Source organism: Glycine soja, chromosome 18, assembly GCF_004193775.1.
Source record: "Glycine soja cultivar W05 chromosome 18, ASM419377v2, whole genome shotgun sequence".
Taxonomy (NCBI): Eukaryota; Viridiplantae; Streptophyta; class Magnoliopsida; order Fabales; family Fabaceae; genus Glycine; species Glycine soja.
In genome coordinates this window covers 10,019,976-10,039,538 of record NC_041019.1, presented here as the reverse complement: position 1 = coordinate 10,039,538, position 19,563 = coordinate 10,019,976, and the positions used below count along the sequence as shown (strand labels likewise).

General features: G+C 31.8%; 1 protein-coding gene and 2 pseudogenes across 1 annotated transcript; 2 read left to right on the top strand and 1 right to left on the bottom strand.

Annotated features, from left to right (window-relative positions):
• Positions 1 to 2,418: 2,418 nt before the first annotated feature.
• The window catches only part of LOC114396897, a 70,532-nt pseudogene continuing 53,387 nt past the window's right edge, over positions 2,419 to 19,563 (top strand).
• Positions 9,881 to 10,546, bottom strand: LOC114396749 (protein DMP9-like). Its single transcript, XM_028358893.1, has one exon. It carries the CDS (start codon positions 10,350 to 10,352, stop codon positions 9,930 to 9,932), a length of 423 nt encoding a protein of 140 aa, XP_028214694.1. The 5' UTR covers positions 10,353 to 10,546; the 3' UTR covers positions 9,881 to 9,929.
• LOC114394558 lies at positions 13,064 to 14,744 on the top strand (annotated as a pseudogene).

Sequence of the window (19,563 nt, the reverse complement as noted above, 5' to 3'; positions counted from 1 at the left end):
CTTGCAATTGAATTACTCCACTTTCTTTTCTTTTATGTCTTTCACATTTTCTTTCTGGGAGGAAATGACTGGAAAAGAAAAAAAAAAGAAGATAAAAGTAAGTAAAAAGTAATAAATGATGTGATGCAAAAAAAAATCTTATTAATATCTTTTATTTTTCTCCATCTTTTCTTTTCCTAGGTTTCATTATTCTACATGCCTCTGATTTTTCACCAAATTTTAATTAGGTCTTTGAGTTTTTATTTATTTTTTAATTAGGTCCTTATTTAACGGGGCACACTTGGAAAAAAAATCAAGCATCTATTTTAAAAATGACAAATAATTTATGCACCTAACTAACACGTACACAATTATGAAGCTTTCTTTTGCACCTTGTTGGTAAAACTTATGGTTGTTAAAGTATCCCTCTTATTTTCTGGATTGTAGTAGTATCTGTCTTGTCTTTTTCCTCTTTCCCTTTTCCTTGTTCTATTTTCTAGACAAATTCTTAAAGTCCATATAATATGGGATTATATTGAACTGTCAATCTGTATTTATACCAAGGGATACTCTTCTTTGGAAGTTGAAACTTCTCAAATCAGTTGTTGCATATGCTAATTCGCATATAATTCGCGTATTCACTAGCTAGTAAATTTCTCTACTCAAGTATTTTTTAATATCTTATAATTTTATTTATAGATAATTTTATCATATTATAAATTATTTATTTTAAATAACCTCAAATTATTCTGCAGGTTAAACATGATTTTACATCGGTGTTGACGTCACTACCGATGTAGAAATATCATATTTCAACATTGTTTCTTTCTGCAAAACGATGTAGAAAATAAGAGATTCACATCGTTGCTTTATTAAAAAATGACTTAGAAAGCGCAGCTTACTACATCGGTGCGTACGTCAGCACCAATGTAGACAATAAGGGATCAACAATGTTTCTTAATTAAAAAATGATGTAGAAACTAGTCTTACTACATCGATGCCTACGTCAGCACCGATGTAGAAAATAGGGGATCAACAACGTTTCTTAATTAAAAAACAATGTAGAAACTAGTCTTACTACATCGGTGCCTACGTCAGCACCGATGTAGACAATAGGGGATCAACAACGTTTCTTAATAAAAAAAAAAGGATGTAGAAACTAGTCTTACTACAATATTTCTTAATTAAAAAAGGATGTAGAAACTACTCTTACTACAATGTTTCTTAATTAAAAAATGATGTAGAAACTAAGCCTGTTGACTTAGAAACTAGTCTTACTACAACATTTCTTAATTAAAAAAGGATGTAGAAACTAGTCTTACTACAATGTTTCTTAATTAAAAAACGATGTAGAAACTAGTCTTACTACAACGTTTCTTAATTAAAAAATGATGTAGAAACTAAGCTTGTTGACTTCGGCGGCGTATTTCTAACTAAGGTTTCTACATCGGTCAATAATATAGCACCGATTTAGAAAAAAAAAAAAAAAAAGCTGACTACAACATTTGTTTATGGACCGTTGTTGAAATTTTTAAGTTTCAACATCATTATAATTAAAAACGGTCAAGCGTAGTTGTTGAATCGCGATTCTGACCGTTTTCTAGTAGTGCAATGAGCTTCAGGTTTATTGGATACACCAAGTTACTTATCTGTTTGAATGCCTTGAAGTAGTCATGGCTCTTGATAACATTCTTGTACAATGAACAATCATGCAAGAGACGAAGTTTAAAGTTAAGTGATTGATGAAGCTTATTAGACACATCAAGTTGTCTTCTACTTAGACGAAACAATGAGACGATACAATCTACTTAAAAAAATTTGTTTTTATTTATACATGTTTGTTTTGTTATCATTAAAATTCAATCTTAGATGTCTTAGACCTGATTACTTTTATAGTAATAATACTTTTTAAAATATATTTATTATCATGATAAGCCTTATCTCCCAGCTAGTTTGTTATAATTAATGAACATAATTTTATTAGCACATAGATCAACTAATGTGAATTATTTTAATTTAATTAAATATTTTAAGTTTGAGTTCTCAATATATAATTATGTTAAATATTAAAAAAATTATAATAATTTTATCTGATTAGAATAAAATTGTCTCTAATAAATCTAAAATATATGTGCTCCAGATAAAAATAATAATAATAATAATTAAAAAAAGTTAATTGTAAAGGTAAATATTATATAAGTACATTTTGAATGTTGGGCACGCATGTTTCAAATATGTAATTATCAGTGATAGCTTTCCTAATTAGAGTACACCCAAAACGTGATACTCTATCAAATTCATAATGATTATTATATGTTGTTAGTAAGTGATATGTATCAAACTTTATCACGTTTCTTCAAAATTTTCCTGTGAAACGGCAAGAGACACCCTCTTTAATTTATCTGTCACTTTCTACGTGTAATTTATCTTGTTATCAATCAAGTTCATTTATTCAAAATCTCTTCACCGACGCTTCCAATCGTTCAGTTCTTCGTCTTGCAAGATTAGTCCCAGTAATTAATGGGTTGTTTGTATTTTCTTAGAAAGATTGGTTAGTGTTATTTTCCATTTTATTTTTTTCGTGTTTTCTTTTATTCTGGTAGATAAGGTTTTATAGCTAGGGAGGAGATCATCCTCATCGGTTTATCTTCTAGTTGAGTTTAATTATCCTCACCAGTGAGTACTTATTTATCTCCTCCGATCCTTAATTTATTTTGTTTTTTTTTTCTCTTTTGCTTTGATTTAATGCACACATGAATGGGAACTGTGAAAGCTCCCCAATTTCTAAAAGAAAAAAATTTAATTAGATGTAACTATTTTAAGTATTTTTAGAGTTAATGTTTTTTAATCACAAATAGAGGTAGATTTTCCTTGAAAATTAAATGACAACGTTAAGTGCTGAATTATATTGTGCATATTAGTAAAGTAAATTCCAATTTTAATTAGAAATGATATAAAAATATCAAAAGAACATCTAAATTTTATCCCTTTAAATATATATCGTGATTAATATGATGGCATGTATACCACTCTGTGAGTGCGTGCCACATGTGTTATATATATAGTTAGTTATATTGAAACTTCAAAAGGCTCATAAAATCTGGATGGCAGCAAAGTCTTGTGCTGGGTTTTGCCTCTATGAGTAATACAATTATGACACTTACATGATGCACGTGAAATTTATTGTCAATTGAGAAAAAAAAAAGGTGACAAGTAATTAAATATTAAAATATGAAATATCATATTCATACAATAAAATTATATAATAACTCATGCAATAATATTTTTTCTTTCTATATATATATATATATATCATCCATCATATTTTTTTTCTTAATTATCTCTCTTATTTTATATAAGTTGTTGTATATATTTATTGAATAATATAATTTCTCTTAAAATATCAAACTAATCAATACTTATCAGTGAATCATGATCTTGCATTTCCTAAATATTCCAACTCCCCCACGTGTAAAGAGATAATATATAACCTATTTATTCAATGTATTCTCCCTCAACAATGAATCTGGTCGATCTTTTAATAATCTTGCTGCCTCACATGTCCAACTTATATTTTCAAGATATTTTTGCTTGCAATATCGTGATCATGGATTGCTTATATATGACTTCATCGTTAAGTTAATTTATGATCAAAGTTTTTATTACTTGCTTACTTTATTGAACATGTCTCAATGCACATGCAAGAGATGGAGGAACTGTCCGGTGCTTAAGATGAAAAGAACATGTTCCAACAATAATACACTTCCTTGAAAAATAAAAACAATATGCTCACTTTTTCCAGCATATTTTTTCTTTTTGCTGATTTAATTTGTTTATAATGTATTGATAATCAAAGATTGCTATATATATATATATGATAAATTTACTGTTTTTTAATAATCATACTTAAGATGATTTTTTATATATTAGTTGATAGTATGATAAAATAAACTCTAGGTTGTAATTTAGCAAGAATTGCGATAAAACTGTAATAACGTACTATTATAATATTTGATTTTCTTATGACTAAATATTTCAGGACACAATGGAAGAAAAGATTAATAAGGAGCACCAGGTTTGCACATCCGATGGAGCTATTGATAGCCATGGTCATCCTGCAGTTCGAAAGAAAACGGGTGACTGTGTTGCTGCAATTTTGATTTTAGGTATATATCACTCAACTCTTCAACTATACAACCAATAAATTATATATATTCTCTATTTATAAATTAGAGTACACAAGTATAAGTGAAATTCTCATTTTCCTTACTCTCTCTATTACTTCATTATTTACATTTTTTGTTCTTCTCTTCTTTGAATTTCATCCACAATTAATCACAGCGTAGATTTTTTTTTAAACTCTCCTTATCTCCGTGTGCCTATTTTATTTTAAATTAAATTAAAATTATAAAAGTTATAATAAAAATTCATACATAAATTAGAAAGTTTTTTTTTAAAAAAATTATCCTTATCTAATGATATCTATGCCATTTTTAAACATATATTAAAGTAATAAAAAAGTTCTTCACATTATAAAAGTTTTAGTTTTCTTCCAATCTAATATATATATATATATATATATATAGCATAATTTATATTTAATTTTATGTATCTGATATTCTAAGAAAAGGTGATTGATGAGTGATATATTTATTAGTTTACTTGGTTAATTACGTACTCTAATAGTGAATCAAGGGCTTGCTACTTTGGCATTCTTTGGAGTTGGAGTGAATTTGGTACTGTTTTTGACGAGAGTGATGGGTCAAGATAATGCTGAAGCAGCCAACAGTGTGAGCAAGTGGACTGGGACGGTTTACCACTTCTCTCTTCTTGGAGCCTTCCTTAGTGACTCTTACTGGGGAAGGTATATGACCTGTGCCATCTTCCAGGTCATATTTGTTATTGTAAGTTATCCATATTGTATACAGAAGCTAGCATCCAATTAATGATCTAACTTTGGACTAATACGATTCAATGTTAATTAGCATCATATGCTGTCGGATTTTTTCGTGTTTATGGCTAAGCTCATTGTTTTACGAAATATCTAATTGAATTTTAGAATACTGAAAGACAAATTAATATAACTTCATGACTTGCAAATACCTCTAATGATAATGTCAACATTGGGGAGTGGAGTAAGACATCTTGTGGCAGTGTTTGTGGTTACAGTGTGATGCTACTCGGCGCTGTCGATATGAAAATGATATGTGCCATACGCTTTCAAATTTATAAGGAAATAATTTGGTCATGTGTCATACACTCATCATACCAAACGATTTTACTCTATGTTTCCATATACCTAATAGCTCTAGGAAATGGAGGATACCATCCTAACATTGCTACATTTGGGGCTGATCAATTTGATGAAGGAGATCCCAGGGAACAACATTAAAAAATTGTATTTTTCAGCTATTTTTATTTGGCTTTGAACATTGGGTCACTCTTCTCCAACACCATATTGAATTATTTTGAGGATGATGATGGACTATGGACTTTGGGGTTCTGGGCTTCAGCTGGCTCGATCTGCTGCTCTGGCATTGATTTTGTTTCTTTGTGGCACACGAAGGTATAGATACTTTAAGCCTAATGGAAACCCTCTTCCTAGATTTTGCCAAGTTTTTGTGGCTGCTACAAGAAAATGGAAGGCCAAGGTGCTACAAGATGATAAACTTTACGAGGTTGATGAGTTCTCAACCAATGAAGGGAGAAAAATGTTCCACACCGAAGGATTCAGGTATGCTTATAATTCTCTTTCTCCCCCTCTCTCAGATAAATTGGGTTTACTAATTAAAACTGATATTTCATCGATCTCAATATAGCAATTTTGTGAAATTCTCTAATCAAAGTCAATATTTCATAGTAATAACTAAAGTGAATAGTGATTATCATTCACCAAAATGTGTGGATCAATGGCATAGAATTGTTTCAGTTTAACTAATTCTTTAAAGTTTGAACACAGAATATGCAATACGTTAAATAGAGGGAGAGTTTTATCTGGAACAGTGATCCTATTCTATTTCAACAAAAATTGTTTATCTTATACAAAAAGAAAAGGGACGTTGCTTAAAAAAATAAAATATTAATTTTGATGAAAGAAGTATAACAATAGTTGTATGACTGTATAATTTTTAATTTTTCTGTTTTAACAAGTTATACCCTTAAAAGTATTTTAACAAATTTAAATTACCATTTATTAAGATGTTCCTTCTAAAATATAAGAGTAGAGAGTGCTAGTACAGTCCAATTCGTTTTTTAAAGAATTAGTATATGTTAGCGACTAACTGATGGGATTTTCATTGATTTTGTAGGTTCTTAGACAAAGCAGCATTTATCACATCAAAGAATTTCAAACAAATGGAAGAGAGTAAATGCAGTCCATGGTATCTATCCATTGTGACACAGGTATAAGAAGTGAAATGCATACTAAGACTACTCCCAATTTGGCTATGCACCATATTGTACTCAGTTGTTTTTGCTCAAATGGCGTCACTTTTTTGTGGAGCAAGGTGATGTCATGGACACAAAATTTCAAGGTTCCACATTCCTCCCGCAAGCATGTCCACCTTTGACATTCTAAGTGTAGCGGTTGTCATATTCATTTATAGGCGAGTTCTTGACCCTCTCGTGGCTAGAAGCCTAGAACAATGAAATTAAAAGGACTCGCTGAGCTTCAAACACTACTACAGCAAGCGCATTCTACATCAATTATGGATCGACGTTGTAGAAGACGTCGTAAAAAGGGGGTTGGTGTTCTACGATGGTCGCGGAGACCGATGTAGAATGACGTTAATTCTACAATGGTCGCTTGGTTGGACCGATGTAGATTGGCTTCTATTCTACTACGGTCCCTTGGCGTGGACCGATGTAGAATTCCATAATTTAACATCGGTTGTCTAGTTAACCGATGTAGAATGTCAGTCATTCTACATCGATTTTCCAGATAACCGATGTAGGATATTCATAATTCAACATCGGTTGTCATAATAACCGACGTTGAATCATTATTTTTTTTCTCGTATTTCTTCATCAATGGCAATAACAATATTATACCTGCAGTCGCAAAACTAATCACTGTATCTTAGACATTCAAAAAGTCTAGAAATAAAAAAGGGAAGTCTGATTATCCTTCTCCCCTATTATTATAAGAAAATACAATCATACCATTATTTTTGCACTTCTATTCAAATTTAAAATGGAAACAAGAAACATCAATAAACACAAAAGCATATAAAATTCAATCACAATTCTGACTGAAAAATAATAGAGGGCAAAATACTGACTTGATCTTTGATGATGATATCCCCAACTTGTACATTATCTTGGCTGAAGAATCCAAAAATTGATCCTTGGCCATAAGGGATTTTGCAAGGTATTCCTACATATTTTCCCAAATTCAACTTTATGTACATTGAAACAAATAAGTTTCTGTTTTTGCATATCAAAACATATGGAAGCACCTAAGAAAAGAAAGCAATTAATTTAACTTTTCAATCGTATGCCATGCTAATCCAAATTTATCATATGTGTTTTCAAAACATGTTCATTCAAAAAGACAATTCAAATGAGTAACCAAATGCATCAGCTTCAGATCATTGAATTGAATAACGTACAGAGAAGATGCATTAATACACCTGCAGTAGTGTATTAAAGTCATATTTTTTATATTTACTTTATTTTAAAAGAATACTTCATGTATTGACGATAAATATATAATTTTCCTCTATCACTAGCTTTGTTATTTTCACCAACTTCTTCCATCTTTGTATCTTTTTTTCATCAGAATAATTGTTTTATGGCTTACATACCAAAAGTCAAGCTACAAACATAGAACCTATAGCTTAGAGCTAATTGACTCACCAGAAGAGCTCTTTCTTGCTTGTAACTGATTGAAGAACTCTTCAGCCGTTGAAGCATTTCTCTCGAGCAGCTTCTCTTGGGGTAGCCCTGATTGATCATTTCTGAATGTTGTAGCAGCAACATATTCAATGAACAGAATGCATTTGTGATCAGAAAAGAAGTGCTACTAAAGATCACAGCTCAAAGATGGTACTTACAACTGAGATATTGCAAAGCCAAGGTGAAGAGAAAATTAAATAGACTGTTAGTGGGGGTACCTAAAAAGTGGTAGTGGAAGTGAGTGAATGAATATACAACCAAGGAAGTCATCATCCTTACTGTGAGAGGAACTAAAAGCAACACATTATTCACAATTTTCTTTATGTATGTATCTATATATGTACTTCTACATATTCTATATATCATCCAATATATGTCAAGCTTAATTAGACTTGCAGATTATATATCATTCTCAATTTTCACCATTTGGGTTTTCTATTTAATTAGCATTTTTCATGTTTTTCTTTTTCTCATTTCCCTTTTTCTAAGGACAAAATCCAAGTCAAATTAACAAATGCCATCAAGTTTTATGTATGTGTTTTTTTCTGATGCACAACTAATAACATCATTACAGAAATTAGTTTCTACTAGGAGCAGACACTACTAGAAAAACAATATTCTACGACTAGAAGACGACATCGGTTATTCGGGGACAGTTGTAAAATACACGCGGTGACATTTTTGTAAATACCACGAAACGAACGACATCGTTCTTGGCAAAGATCGTAGTGGTATTTGAGTGGCTCATTAAATGACTATGCTGCCATAAACAACGTCGTAGTATACCCATACAAGCATTCAATATAACATCATTTGTTAACACAACACGTCTTTGATTGTATTTTTTAAATTGTGTTTTATCTCCAAAAACCTTCATCTCAGAACCCTAGTTGCGTAACCCCCTTCATCTCTAGCCGCGTAACGCCCTTTATCTCAGAAAAAAGGTCTTCATCTCCGCCGTCGTGGCCTCTGTCGTGGCAAAACTATGTTGTGGGTCATATGTGTACTATCAGAGGTTCCATTTCTATTCCTTCTTTTGCACCGAAGTTCCAATCGTCGTTGTTAGGGTTTTTCCTTGTCGTTGGAGAGAGATATATTAATTAGGCACCCTTTTCTTGTGGTTTGTTTTTAAAATTCATATGCAGATAAGTCACATGTGACATAATTTTGTCCTAACACATTAACTCTCCAAAAAATTCAAAAGTGTTAGGTGATAATAATGTGCTCTAAAAAGGTTAGTAAGATTTTGGAGCACCTAACTTTGATGGATGTGATCTAAATCAGACCCATAAAAATATTTTGGGTCTAGATCTTTGTTGGGTCTAGTACATATATATGTTGATACTTGAATTTGTACAAATCCAAATAATTATAATTATAATATCATATGTTAATGGATAAAGAAATCCTATATGTACAATGATTTTATGAGTTATATAATAAAAAATTATCCTATAAATAACCATATACAAACAAAAATTCCTTTGAAATTCGGATTGTCCTCTCAAAATTGTAGAATCTCGAAAGTAGAAACAAAAATGAACTAAACAAAAACTACAAACTGTCACAAAAGTTGCAATGATGGTACTAAGATGGATCATCAAAGGATACATTGATATTCAATCTGATCGGTTTTCTAACAAATAATATCTAGTTGTAGAAAAGCAATGGTATGAAAATGAATACTCTAAAACTAAAAATTAAATTCATTTGAATCAATGATGTCATTATACAATGGACAGTTAATTAAGCACATTTATCCAACCAATAATCCAAACCTGACCAAACCAACAACGTTGTTGATCATTGGTCATTATTTTCACATAAACATAAAAAACAATGCAAAGAAACAACAAAAAGAAACACAACACACCTACATGTTACATGTTTTACATAATTAACTACATCCAACCAATCCCACGTCTGAAAGTAGGGAAGATGAGAACCAAACCGCTGCAAACAATCCCTACCATCAAAAGGAAACTCTCCCTCCCGAGGGGAAAGGCAATTGGTGACCCTATAATCCGAAATAGAAATGGCCACGAACACCATCACTAACATGACTGTGTGGACAAAGTCGGTGAACCTGACCTTGAACCTTCCATCATCCGAGAAGGCCACGACGGGGTGACGAAGCCATAGTAGATGGCACTGGCAGGGCCGTGGAAGCTGTCGGTGAAGTGGAAGAAGAAGCAGGAGAGGGCACAGACGAAGAGGAGGAAGTGGATCATGAGGGTGGGTGCACACTGGCCATTCATGTAGATGGAAGGGAGGACCATCTCGAAGGTGAGGAGAGAGGTTAGGGCACGACGTTTCTTGGGTTGAGGAGGGATGGAAGAGGGGTTCAGTGTTTCATGTTCGGGTGCTGGAGTTGCATTGTTGTTGTACACTTTGATGCCAATTTGTTGTTCATTTAGATCCATATTCATGTGTGTAAGGAATTGGAATGGTGGATTTGGATGGAAGGTTTTATACATAGTGCATGAATTGATCTGAAAATTTGAAACGGTTGGGCGGTTAATGACGGTTTTATATGCATCAGATGTGTCAAATGGATAGAATATAATTTGTGTTCGTGTCTGTAACTGACTTGGTAACAGTCTATGATTTCCTCTGAGGACAGGGTGAGATCACGGTGGTTGTTAATTTATGTCTTACGTGTGCTTGTGGTTTTTACTTTTCTACTTTATATTTGTTAGTACCTCCGCTGATTCTTGCAGGTTGAAGATATTATTATTGTTGTGTATTATTATTTATGTTAGTTTTTCCCATCAGGAAAATATATGTGAAAAAATATGTTGTAAATAAGAATGAAAAAAATGTTACGTAACGTAAGCCAGATAAATATTGTGGTAAGTGCCTTTCACGTTCACGATCATACTGGAGCCAACTTGGACTAAAAACCAAACAAACAAATTTGGAAATAGTGAAAAGGACTTGGTGCATTAATTGACCAAATGAACTCTCTTTTTTAAAGTTAAGGATTATGACACTAACTTTGTGTCCCCTATCTCCTAGAAGGGAAGTTGAAAACTTTGATGAAAAAACAAACAAACAAAAAGAAAAAGGAGGGCAAGATAGAGAGATATTAAAGGTTAGAGAAGAAGAAAAATAAGTTGACAAAATTGAATCTCGAGTCATTTCATTTGTGACGGGGTTTTTCTTTTTATGTAGATATTTTAGAATCAAAATTAAATAAGGTTTGATTAAAATATTATTGTGCAAATTTTTCTTTTTTGATATGAAAATTGTTTCATTGAAAGAATTCTTTTTTTAATATATATAAATATTAGAGCCGCTAGCTTTTTGCTAACTTGAAGTTCTTAGGAGTCAGCTAATTAATATTTATTTATACCACTTTCAAGATTAAGGTCGTATTATATGATCTGAAAAGAAGTATTTAGTTAAAAAATTAATTAAATACTAACTTAATAGGCAGTATACCAATAAAAACATGACTATGAACTAATAAGACATAATAAAAAATTGTTGACAAAAATGCATCAACAAGTAGCAATACCTAGTACCTGCCTATAACAAGCTCTCTTGAGGGTAGCTTTATGACAGTTTGAACCGGTGCCTTATGAGCCTCCCACAACTCTACAGTTTGTCCATTCCTCCACCGTTTTAAGACTATCCATCAAATTGTGCAAGAAGGAACATGGCAATTTCTTCACTTAATTCCTTCACTCATTCAAGTTTTAAATTTTGTTATCAACACAGTAAACAACTAGAAATTAATCAATCAGAACTCATTAACCATTCTATAGTCTACACTTTACACATGCAATAAAAAAATCAAGCTAATTTTCTTCTTATTTTTTCTTTCATGTTCTTTTCATCCACTTTATACATTTGAATTCTGAATTTATTATTTCAGGGAGATTTTATGTTTTTAACTAGCCAACAATCCAACACCCCCAATGAAAGGTCAATTATTTTAAAAAAAGAATCATATTGATTATAAAGATCATAAAAGAATATAAAAAATCATAAAAATATAATTTGGAGGTACAATCTTAGCATGACATTCACTAGCTGCATGTATTATGCACATGTGAATCCGCTTTTATGCAAAATAATCAACCAATTACATCTGAAGTTCTTGTTTGCTTCATGATTTTCAAAGGGAGCAGTTGAAATCATCTCTAACTACACACAAAAATTATCCAACAATTATATATTGTATGAGCCTTCCCTGTCTTGTGTCTTGGAAACAACCCCACACTGGAGTACAAAAATAAAAAGTTCCCTTTTGAAGGGCGCACTAGATAAACTCTTAACTTTGTTTGTTCTACACATGCTTCACATATCAATAGTAGATTTTCCTATATTTTTTTATTTTTGGTAATCAATTGTAGAATTTTTAATTCTAGTACAAGAGTTTATTTGTGCCAAACTGATCATAGATGTGGACCATGGTCTTAGCTTAGTGCCCTGCTAAGATTATGATGTTCAACCGGGTAAACTAAATCTCTCTTAGATAAAAGTGTAGACCAGATTTCTTTTACTGCACTAGAATTTGGACACACGCAAGTTTTGGATGATAGAATTTATAAGTTGCACTTAACTTGCATTGTCCAGTTTTCATATAAACAAATTCCAGCAGATTTTAGTTTATTTTGAAAATATTTATTTTTCTTATAAAAAATGGTTAAACAGAATGACACCTCAATATTAGTAGGACACCCAAAAAGTTACTAATAAATTCTTCATCCTAGTTTTTCATTTTTTGACAAATTCTTCATCCTAGTTTTTTTCATCAAATTATTTTTCCTAATATTACGTCCATCTAAAGTGCAAACACTTTTAACAAAGGAAATGATTAAGCAGGGCAAAGGAGACGATTAATTGAAGGCATTTTTTTTCTCTTCACAGCTACTTAGACCTTTTTTGTGTTTTTTATTTGTTGCTCCTCATAACCTTAGATTGTAGATCATCGCCCCTCAGGCTGGTCCTTTTTGAAGGTGACATACTTAACTTTGTGTTATGTAAGGGACAAGACAGTAACATCGAAATTAGTTGTTGAATTGAGTCATATTTCAAACGTTTGTACTAAAGTGATGAAGTCAGGTACAAAATTTATTGATTAATTAATCAACCTGCAAGTATTTGAGATTTGCAAACTTTTGCTCATTGCAAAAAATTAAAAGTTTTTTCATAAACCTCTATATCCGATTTTGCTCAAATGTCAGAAGAACTTTCCTGCAAATCATCCTTGGATGTTCCTTTACTACCACAGTGGAATCACCTTGATGAGAAAGCCAATATAGCCTCTCATCATTCTACCAAAAATACTATTGTATCCCTCTTTGCACCTGCCTTAATGGACTCAATGCAATATCAGGTTTCCTTTTCTACAAACACATGCACTTCATTAAGTTAATTCAAAGAAAAATTTACGGATTATTCAGCTTATTTTAAAGACATAATTATGTTTTTCTTTGTTACGCCAACCTCATAATCAAGATCTTGTTTCCTGTTAAAACAAAAACTTATAAAATGCTAATTATGTTTTCAGCACGTGTGGCTTTGGCTTTGGTTTCCAGGTGTTAGGATTCTCTCAGTTCCATATGCTCTTGCATCAGGAGGGTGGTTAAGCTTGGGTCTTTTGTTTTCTATTGCCACCATAACATTTTACACAAGCACGTTGATGAAAGATGCATGGACAAGAATTCAAATATAAAAACCTACCCTAATATAGGTGAACTTGCATTTGGAAAGACAGGAAGGCTAATAATATCAGTGTCCATGTACATGGAGCTCTACTTAGTTTCAACAGGGTTCTTGATTCTGGAGGGCGATAACTTGAGTAACTTATTCCCTATTGGGGAGATTCAAATAGCTGGCTTAGCAATTGGTGGGAAGCAACTATTTGTGATATTGGTTACCCTTATCATCTTGCCCACAGTTTGGTTGGATAATTTGAGTATGCTCTCTTATGTATCTACAAGTGGAGTTTTTGCTTCTGCTTTCATTATCCTATCAATATCATGGACTGCAACATTTGATGGAGTTGGTTTTCATCAAAAGGGAACTCTTGTTAATTGGAATGGTATCCCCACAGCTGTTAGCTTATATGCCTTTTGCTATCGTGCACATCCAGTCTTCCCTACTTTGTATAATCCCATGACAAACAAACACCAGTTCTCTTATGTAAGTGCTTTAAACAATTTTACATATTTTGGAAGTGTTGTGCTTTTAATCTTTGCAATCTAACACCTCTAGCTAGAATGACAAAATGCATACACTAATCAAGTAAATGTTTGATTTGAGTTAAAGTGGTAAATTTAATCCTATAAGTAAAGAGTGGATGTATCTTTGATTTTCTTACTTTTTTGTCTCTAATGAATTTTATTTTTCTTAACATTGCAGGTCCTGTTTGCATGTTTTTTGTTAACCACGGTTGGTTATGCATCTATGGCTATAATTTGTTACCTAATGTATGGCTCACACATTGAATCACGGGTCACATTAAACCTGCCACTAAACAAGTAAGATCAAAATTAGCAATATATACTACCCTGGTCAATCCCATATCCAAGTTTGCTTTGATGGTGACACCTATTATCGATGCTTTGAAAGAATTGCTCCCAAGTACGTACAGGAATAAAGTAACCAGCATCTTAGGCAGCACTGTCTTGGTAATGAGCACTGCCATTGTTGCCCTAATTGTTCCTTTCTTTGGAGATCTAATGTCTTTGGTTGGAGCATTTCTAAGTATCATGGCTTCTATCCTGCTTCCATGCTTATGCTACTTGGAGATTTCAGGCACATATAAGAAATTTGGGTATGAGGTTGTAGCCATATTAGCAATAATAATAATAGGTATAGTAATGGGAATATCTGGTACCACTACTACAAAATAGCCTTTCTACATCGGTTAACAGTGTCTTCCTACATTGGTTATCACACGTCATTGTAACCGGCGTCGTTGAAACACCCGCGTCTTTCTACATCGGTTGACCGACCGTCTTAGAATTCTGACCATTCTACATCGGTTGTGGCGTCAAACCGATGTAGAATTCTACCAATTCTAAGACGGGTTTGTTTCTAAACCCGTCTTAGAATGCCAGATTTCCATATTGGTTGTCCTAATAACCGATGTAGAATGTCCAACATTCTACATCGGTTGTGGCCATGAAATGTCGTAGAATGCTACCCCATGGTAAATCATTCTAATGTAGAATATCCAGCAATCCTACATCGGTTGTCCTAATAATTGATGTAGAATTATTAATTTTTATTTTATTTTTTTGCTTTTTGTTCATGAATGGCAATAACAATATGCAAATATAATTGAACCTAAAGTCTTGTATGAGACTTACTTTATAAACCCTGGTCAAAATTCAGCAATGAAAATAGTAAATGAATAATCACATCATTAAGTTCACTTATTAAGGCATTTTCCCACTGCTCTCTATTGGTCACCTTAAATATGACAAGGCAAGAGTGACTTACCTTAGCACATGCTCTTGCTAATCAGTCAAACATAACATACTTCTCTCCCGAGATGTTGAATACTTCCTTGCTGGTCTTCTCATTACCAAGAACTTGGATAAAAGCTTTTGCCAAATCCTATCATAATTGAAGAATATTTTAGCCAAAATCACAAAATTCAATAAATGTACTTACTATTCCATTCATAGGAAATCATTTATTAATCTTTAAAAGCTTCCAAGAAGGAAAGCAATTAAAACTTCCTGCTCATTAAGAAGTAACATAAGAAAAGAAGTAATGTAGCTTTGAATCAAAATATTTCTACCTCTAAATACTCAAATTACAAGATGGAACATAGTAGAATTTAATATTAATAATAGATAATAATTAATAATAAAATTTGTTGTTAAAATAAAAACAACATAATATATTAATATAAAATGAACAATACAAATTAAAGACATAAAAAGTAAAAATAATATTAGTTGTTACTAAATTAATGTATTATGTTTCTCTTTAATTTATATTGTTCATTTTATATTAATTTTCATTATTTGATTTAAGCATTTTGTATTATTTTTTTCATTTACAAAACAAATCAAATTCCTTAACATTATTAGCAAATATAAAATATTAAATATGAAAAATATATTAAATAAAACAATATTAAAAAATATATAGATATTAAATAAAATCATATAAAAAATATATAAAAAATATTAAATAAAACTAAAAAATTAAAAAGAAACATGTATTTATTAAATAATTAAATAAAAAATATTTTCCATTTTTTAAAAAATTAACGTAAAAAAGTAAAAAAGAAAACATTGATGACTTTAAAATCATAAATATAAAAAAAAAACAACTTTACAATTTTAAAGTTGAAAAATAAAAAAAAAAAATTAAAGTCATAAAAAGTTTACAACTTCAGTTAAAAAAATAAATAAATAAAAATTTGTAACACGACTTATTCCAAAAAATGAATAATAATTCCCCAATTCATAAATTTGGAAAAAATTACACCTAAACAATATTAAAACCCAAAAATCACGTGGCGCTTCATGATGCATATTAAAAACAAAAGCGTAATAGTTTATCTTCAGCACAATTAGCATACAAAACATCAATGCAAAAATTTGGAATTGAGTGCAAAAGTAAAAGCTGCTTATTGCAAAAATTCAAGTGAGTACCTCCTTGGACCAGTTGGTCTTCCAAATAATGACTAAGAGGACTAACATTTGAAGAATCCTGCCACACATGGTGCCTCCCTAGAGACCCTAAGCCACAAAACCATTTAAGTGTGTAAATTTCAAGGGAAATCATAATGGGTAAGTCGGAGATCAAATTGTCTTAACTTAAAAGTAAAGACAATTTGGCAATTTATTACACTGCAAATTATCTAAATATAAGCAGCCTTTGACATTGAAGTAAAGAAACAATTCCCATAACAAGAACATGATTACCTTGACCCCTAAATGTTGATTGAAACCAAGGAATATTCCAATAGGGAGTCCAACAACGTAATAACATGCCAGGTTTATGTTACCAACCATAACTTGCCATCCACTCCCAACGGCCACACCTATAATGGTAACAATAGAAGAACAATCAAGAGATGGGGGCAATATATTACAAAATGAACTTTACAAGTTTTAAAAGCAAACAATCACCTGACATGATTGATACACCAAGAAGGTATGCTAAATCAGCAACAGCTCGTATCATATCCTCACTGTTGGTAAAGATCTTGGCAAACTCATCTTTACTCAAGAAAATGACAATCATGAAAACAATGCCAAGGACACTATTAGAAAATATGTTTTCTACATCGGTTATTTATGACTTTCAACATTGGTTTTTCAACCGATGTCGAAAGTACCGACGTTGATAGTATTATCGTTAACATCGGTTTTTGAAAAACCGATGTTAACGTAAAATTACCAACATCGGTTATATAAATAACCGATGTTGCTAATATGAATTGCACCCAGAAAATGTATATTAATGTTGAAAGTTAACATCGGTTTTTACAAAAAACCGATGTTAACGAATGTGTTACTGTTGACAGTTAACATCGGTTTTTTACAGAAAACCGATGTTAACGCTCGTTAACATCGGTTTTCTGTAAAAAAACTAATGTTAACAAATGTGTTACTATTGACAGTTAACATCGGTTTTTTAAAAAAACCGATGTTAACCCACGTTAACATCGGTTTTTATAAAAAATCGATGTTAACGAATGTGTTATTATTGACAGTTAACATCAATTTTTATAAAAAACCGATGTTAACGAATGTGTTACTATTGACAGTTAACATCGGTTTTTATAAAAACCGATGTTAACGTGGGTTAACATCGGTTTTTTGAAAAAACCGATGTTAACGGATGTGTTACTATTGATAGTTAGCATCGATTTTTTCAAAAAACTGATGTTAACCCACGTTAACATCGGTTTTTATAAAAAACCGATGTTAACGAATGTGTTACTATTGAATTTTAACATCGTTTTTTTACAGAAAACCGATGTTAACAAATGTGTTATTATTGATAGTTAACATCGGTTTTTTCAAAAAACTGATGTTAACCCACGTTAACATCGGTTTTTATAAAAAACAGATGCTTTCAGGAATTTTTTTTATATAATGTCTTTGTTTTTACAAAGACCACACAGCACACAACATATATCATTTGCATTCAGTTTTCAAATAGATTTTAGCAAAAAACTAGCTATCAACAAAGGTTGTTCAATGTTAAGATGAAACAACAATTATAAAAAAATGTAATGCAAAGTACGTAAACTAATTAATTAACCTAAAGTTACATAGTTGCCTAACATCCTATGTTTGATTTCTAACTTTTAGATAATACTGTGCCCACTATATGCGAAGTGCCTTGAATCTCTCTGCTTCCAATGGTCTAACTTCATTAAAATACTGCATGATCAAATAAAAAAATAAATTAATAATGTAATAACAATTATAAAAAAACCAAATTTGTTTGTAATAAACAATTACCGTCTCCCAATTATTCCTGAAAGATCCTAAGATTATCGTGGACATCCAGTGCATCACATAGTAGCCACATTCAGTGATTCCTTTTTGTCTATTACACTAAATACATAATGAAATTTGGATATTAATTAAACGTTAACTACAATTAGTGTACACACACATAAAATATATATAAGTAGAACTTTTATTTAAATCACGTACCTTAACAACAATCCACCTAGCAGCAGCCTTGGATTTCGGTTGTGGAGTATCATCAAGTCCTTTCAAAGCACTAGTGTTGAATATAAGGAACATTAAAATATTGATGTTGTTGAGTTATGCCAATGAAAATGTATTGAAAACAATACTGACTTGTTAATTATTCCCTTAAGGTAGTTGTCTGGCCTGTTATGCAAAGAACAAAACCAGACAACTAGGTTTTCCTTAGGTAGAATGACGACCATTTGCCAGTGTCCACTGCAGTAGAGACGAATATGGGTTGTTGTAGTAGTATAGATTATTTAAATTCAATTATTGTGTTTGACTTACCTATTCAGATAGGCTCTAAGGTAAACATCTCGTTTTGAACTCTGTATCCAACTCTTGATGTAAATTTCGGATTCAAATTGTGATTGCCCAGATCTCTGAATGGACTGTGGCTCGAGGAATCCATAAACATCAGAATTCCCCACTCGCACACTTGTCTCAGTCAGATGGTTGTGTTGTTAAGTCAAAGTTAATTATGTATGAATTTAAAACAATTACTTTGGTAATTAATAATAATCTAAAATGACTTACAGAATCCACAACTGTATAACAGATATGCTGAGACATTGACCACCATGTGCAATTTCAGAGAGATCTTCGTGCTTTATATACAACGGGAAGTTTTGATTAAACACCCCGAATATGGTAGCATCCCACATAACCTGGAGCGACTTCAAAAATAGTTGTGGGATGGTCAATGTCATCAGGTACAGGGGATCATCGACCTCTTCATCCGGACTTTCTGGAGGTTTTGCTGGAGACACAGCTGCCTATTGATAAAACATAGTTAATTAGCAAGTTTTGATTACAGTGAATAAATTAATTGAAAAAAATAAACCTATAATCAGAGTAAAATACCTGTTCTGATAAACGCTTCACAAGATGTGTTGGCCAAGCAAGGAAAGTGTTAAGTGCCTGCCCCACTAAGGTAACCTCGTCAGTGGGTACAGGAACGAGAGCCTCTGTATCTTTAACCTCCTCAACACCAACC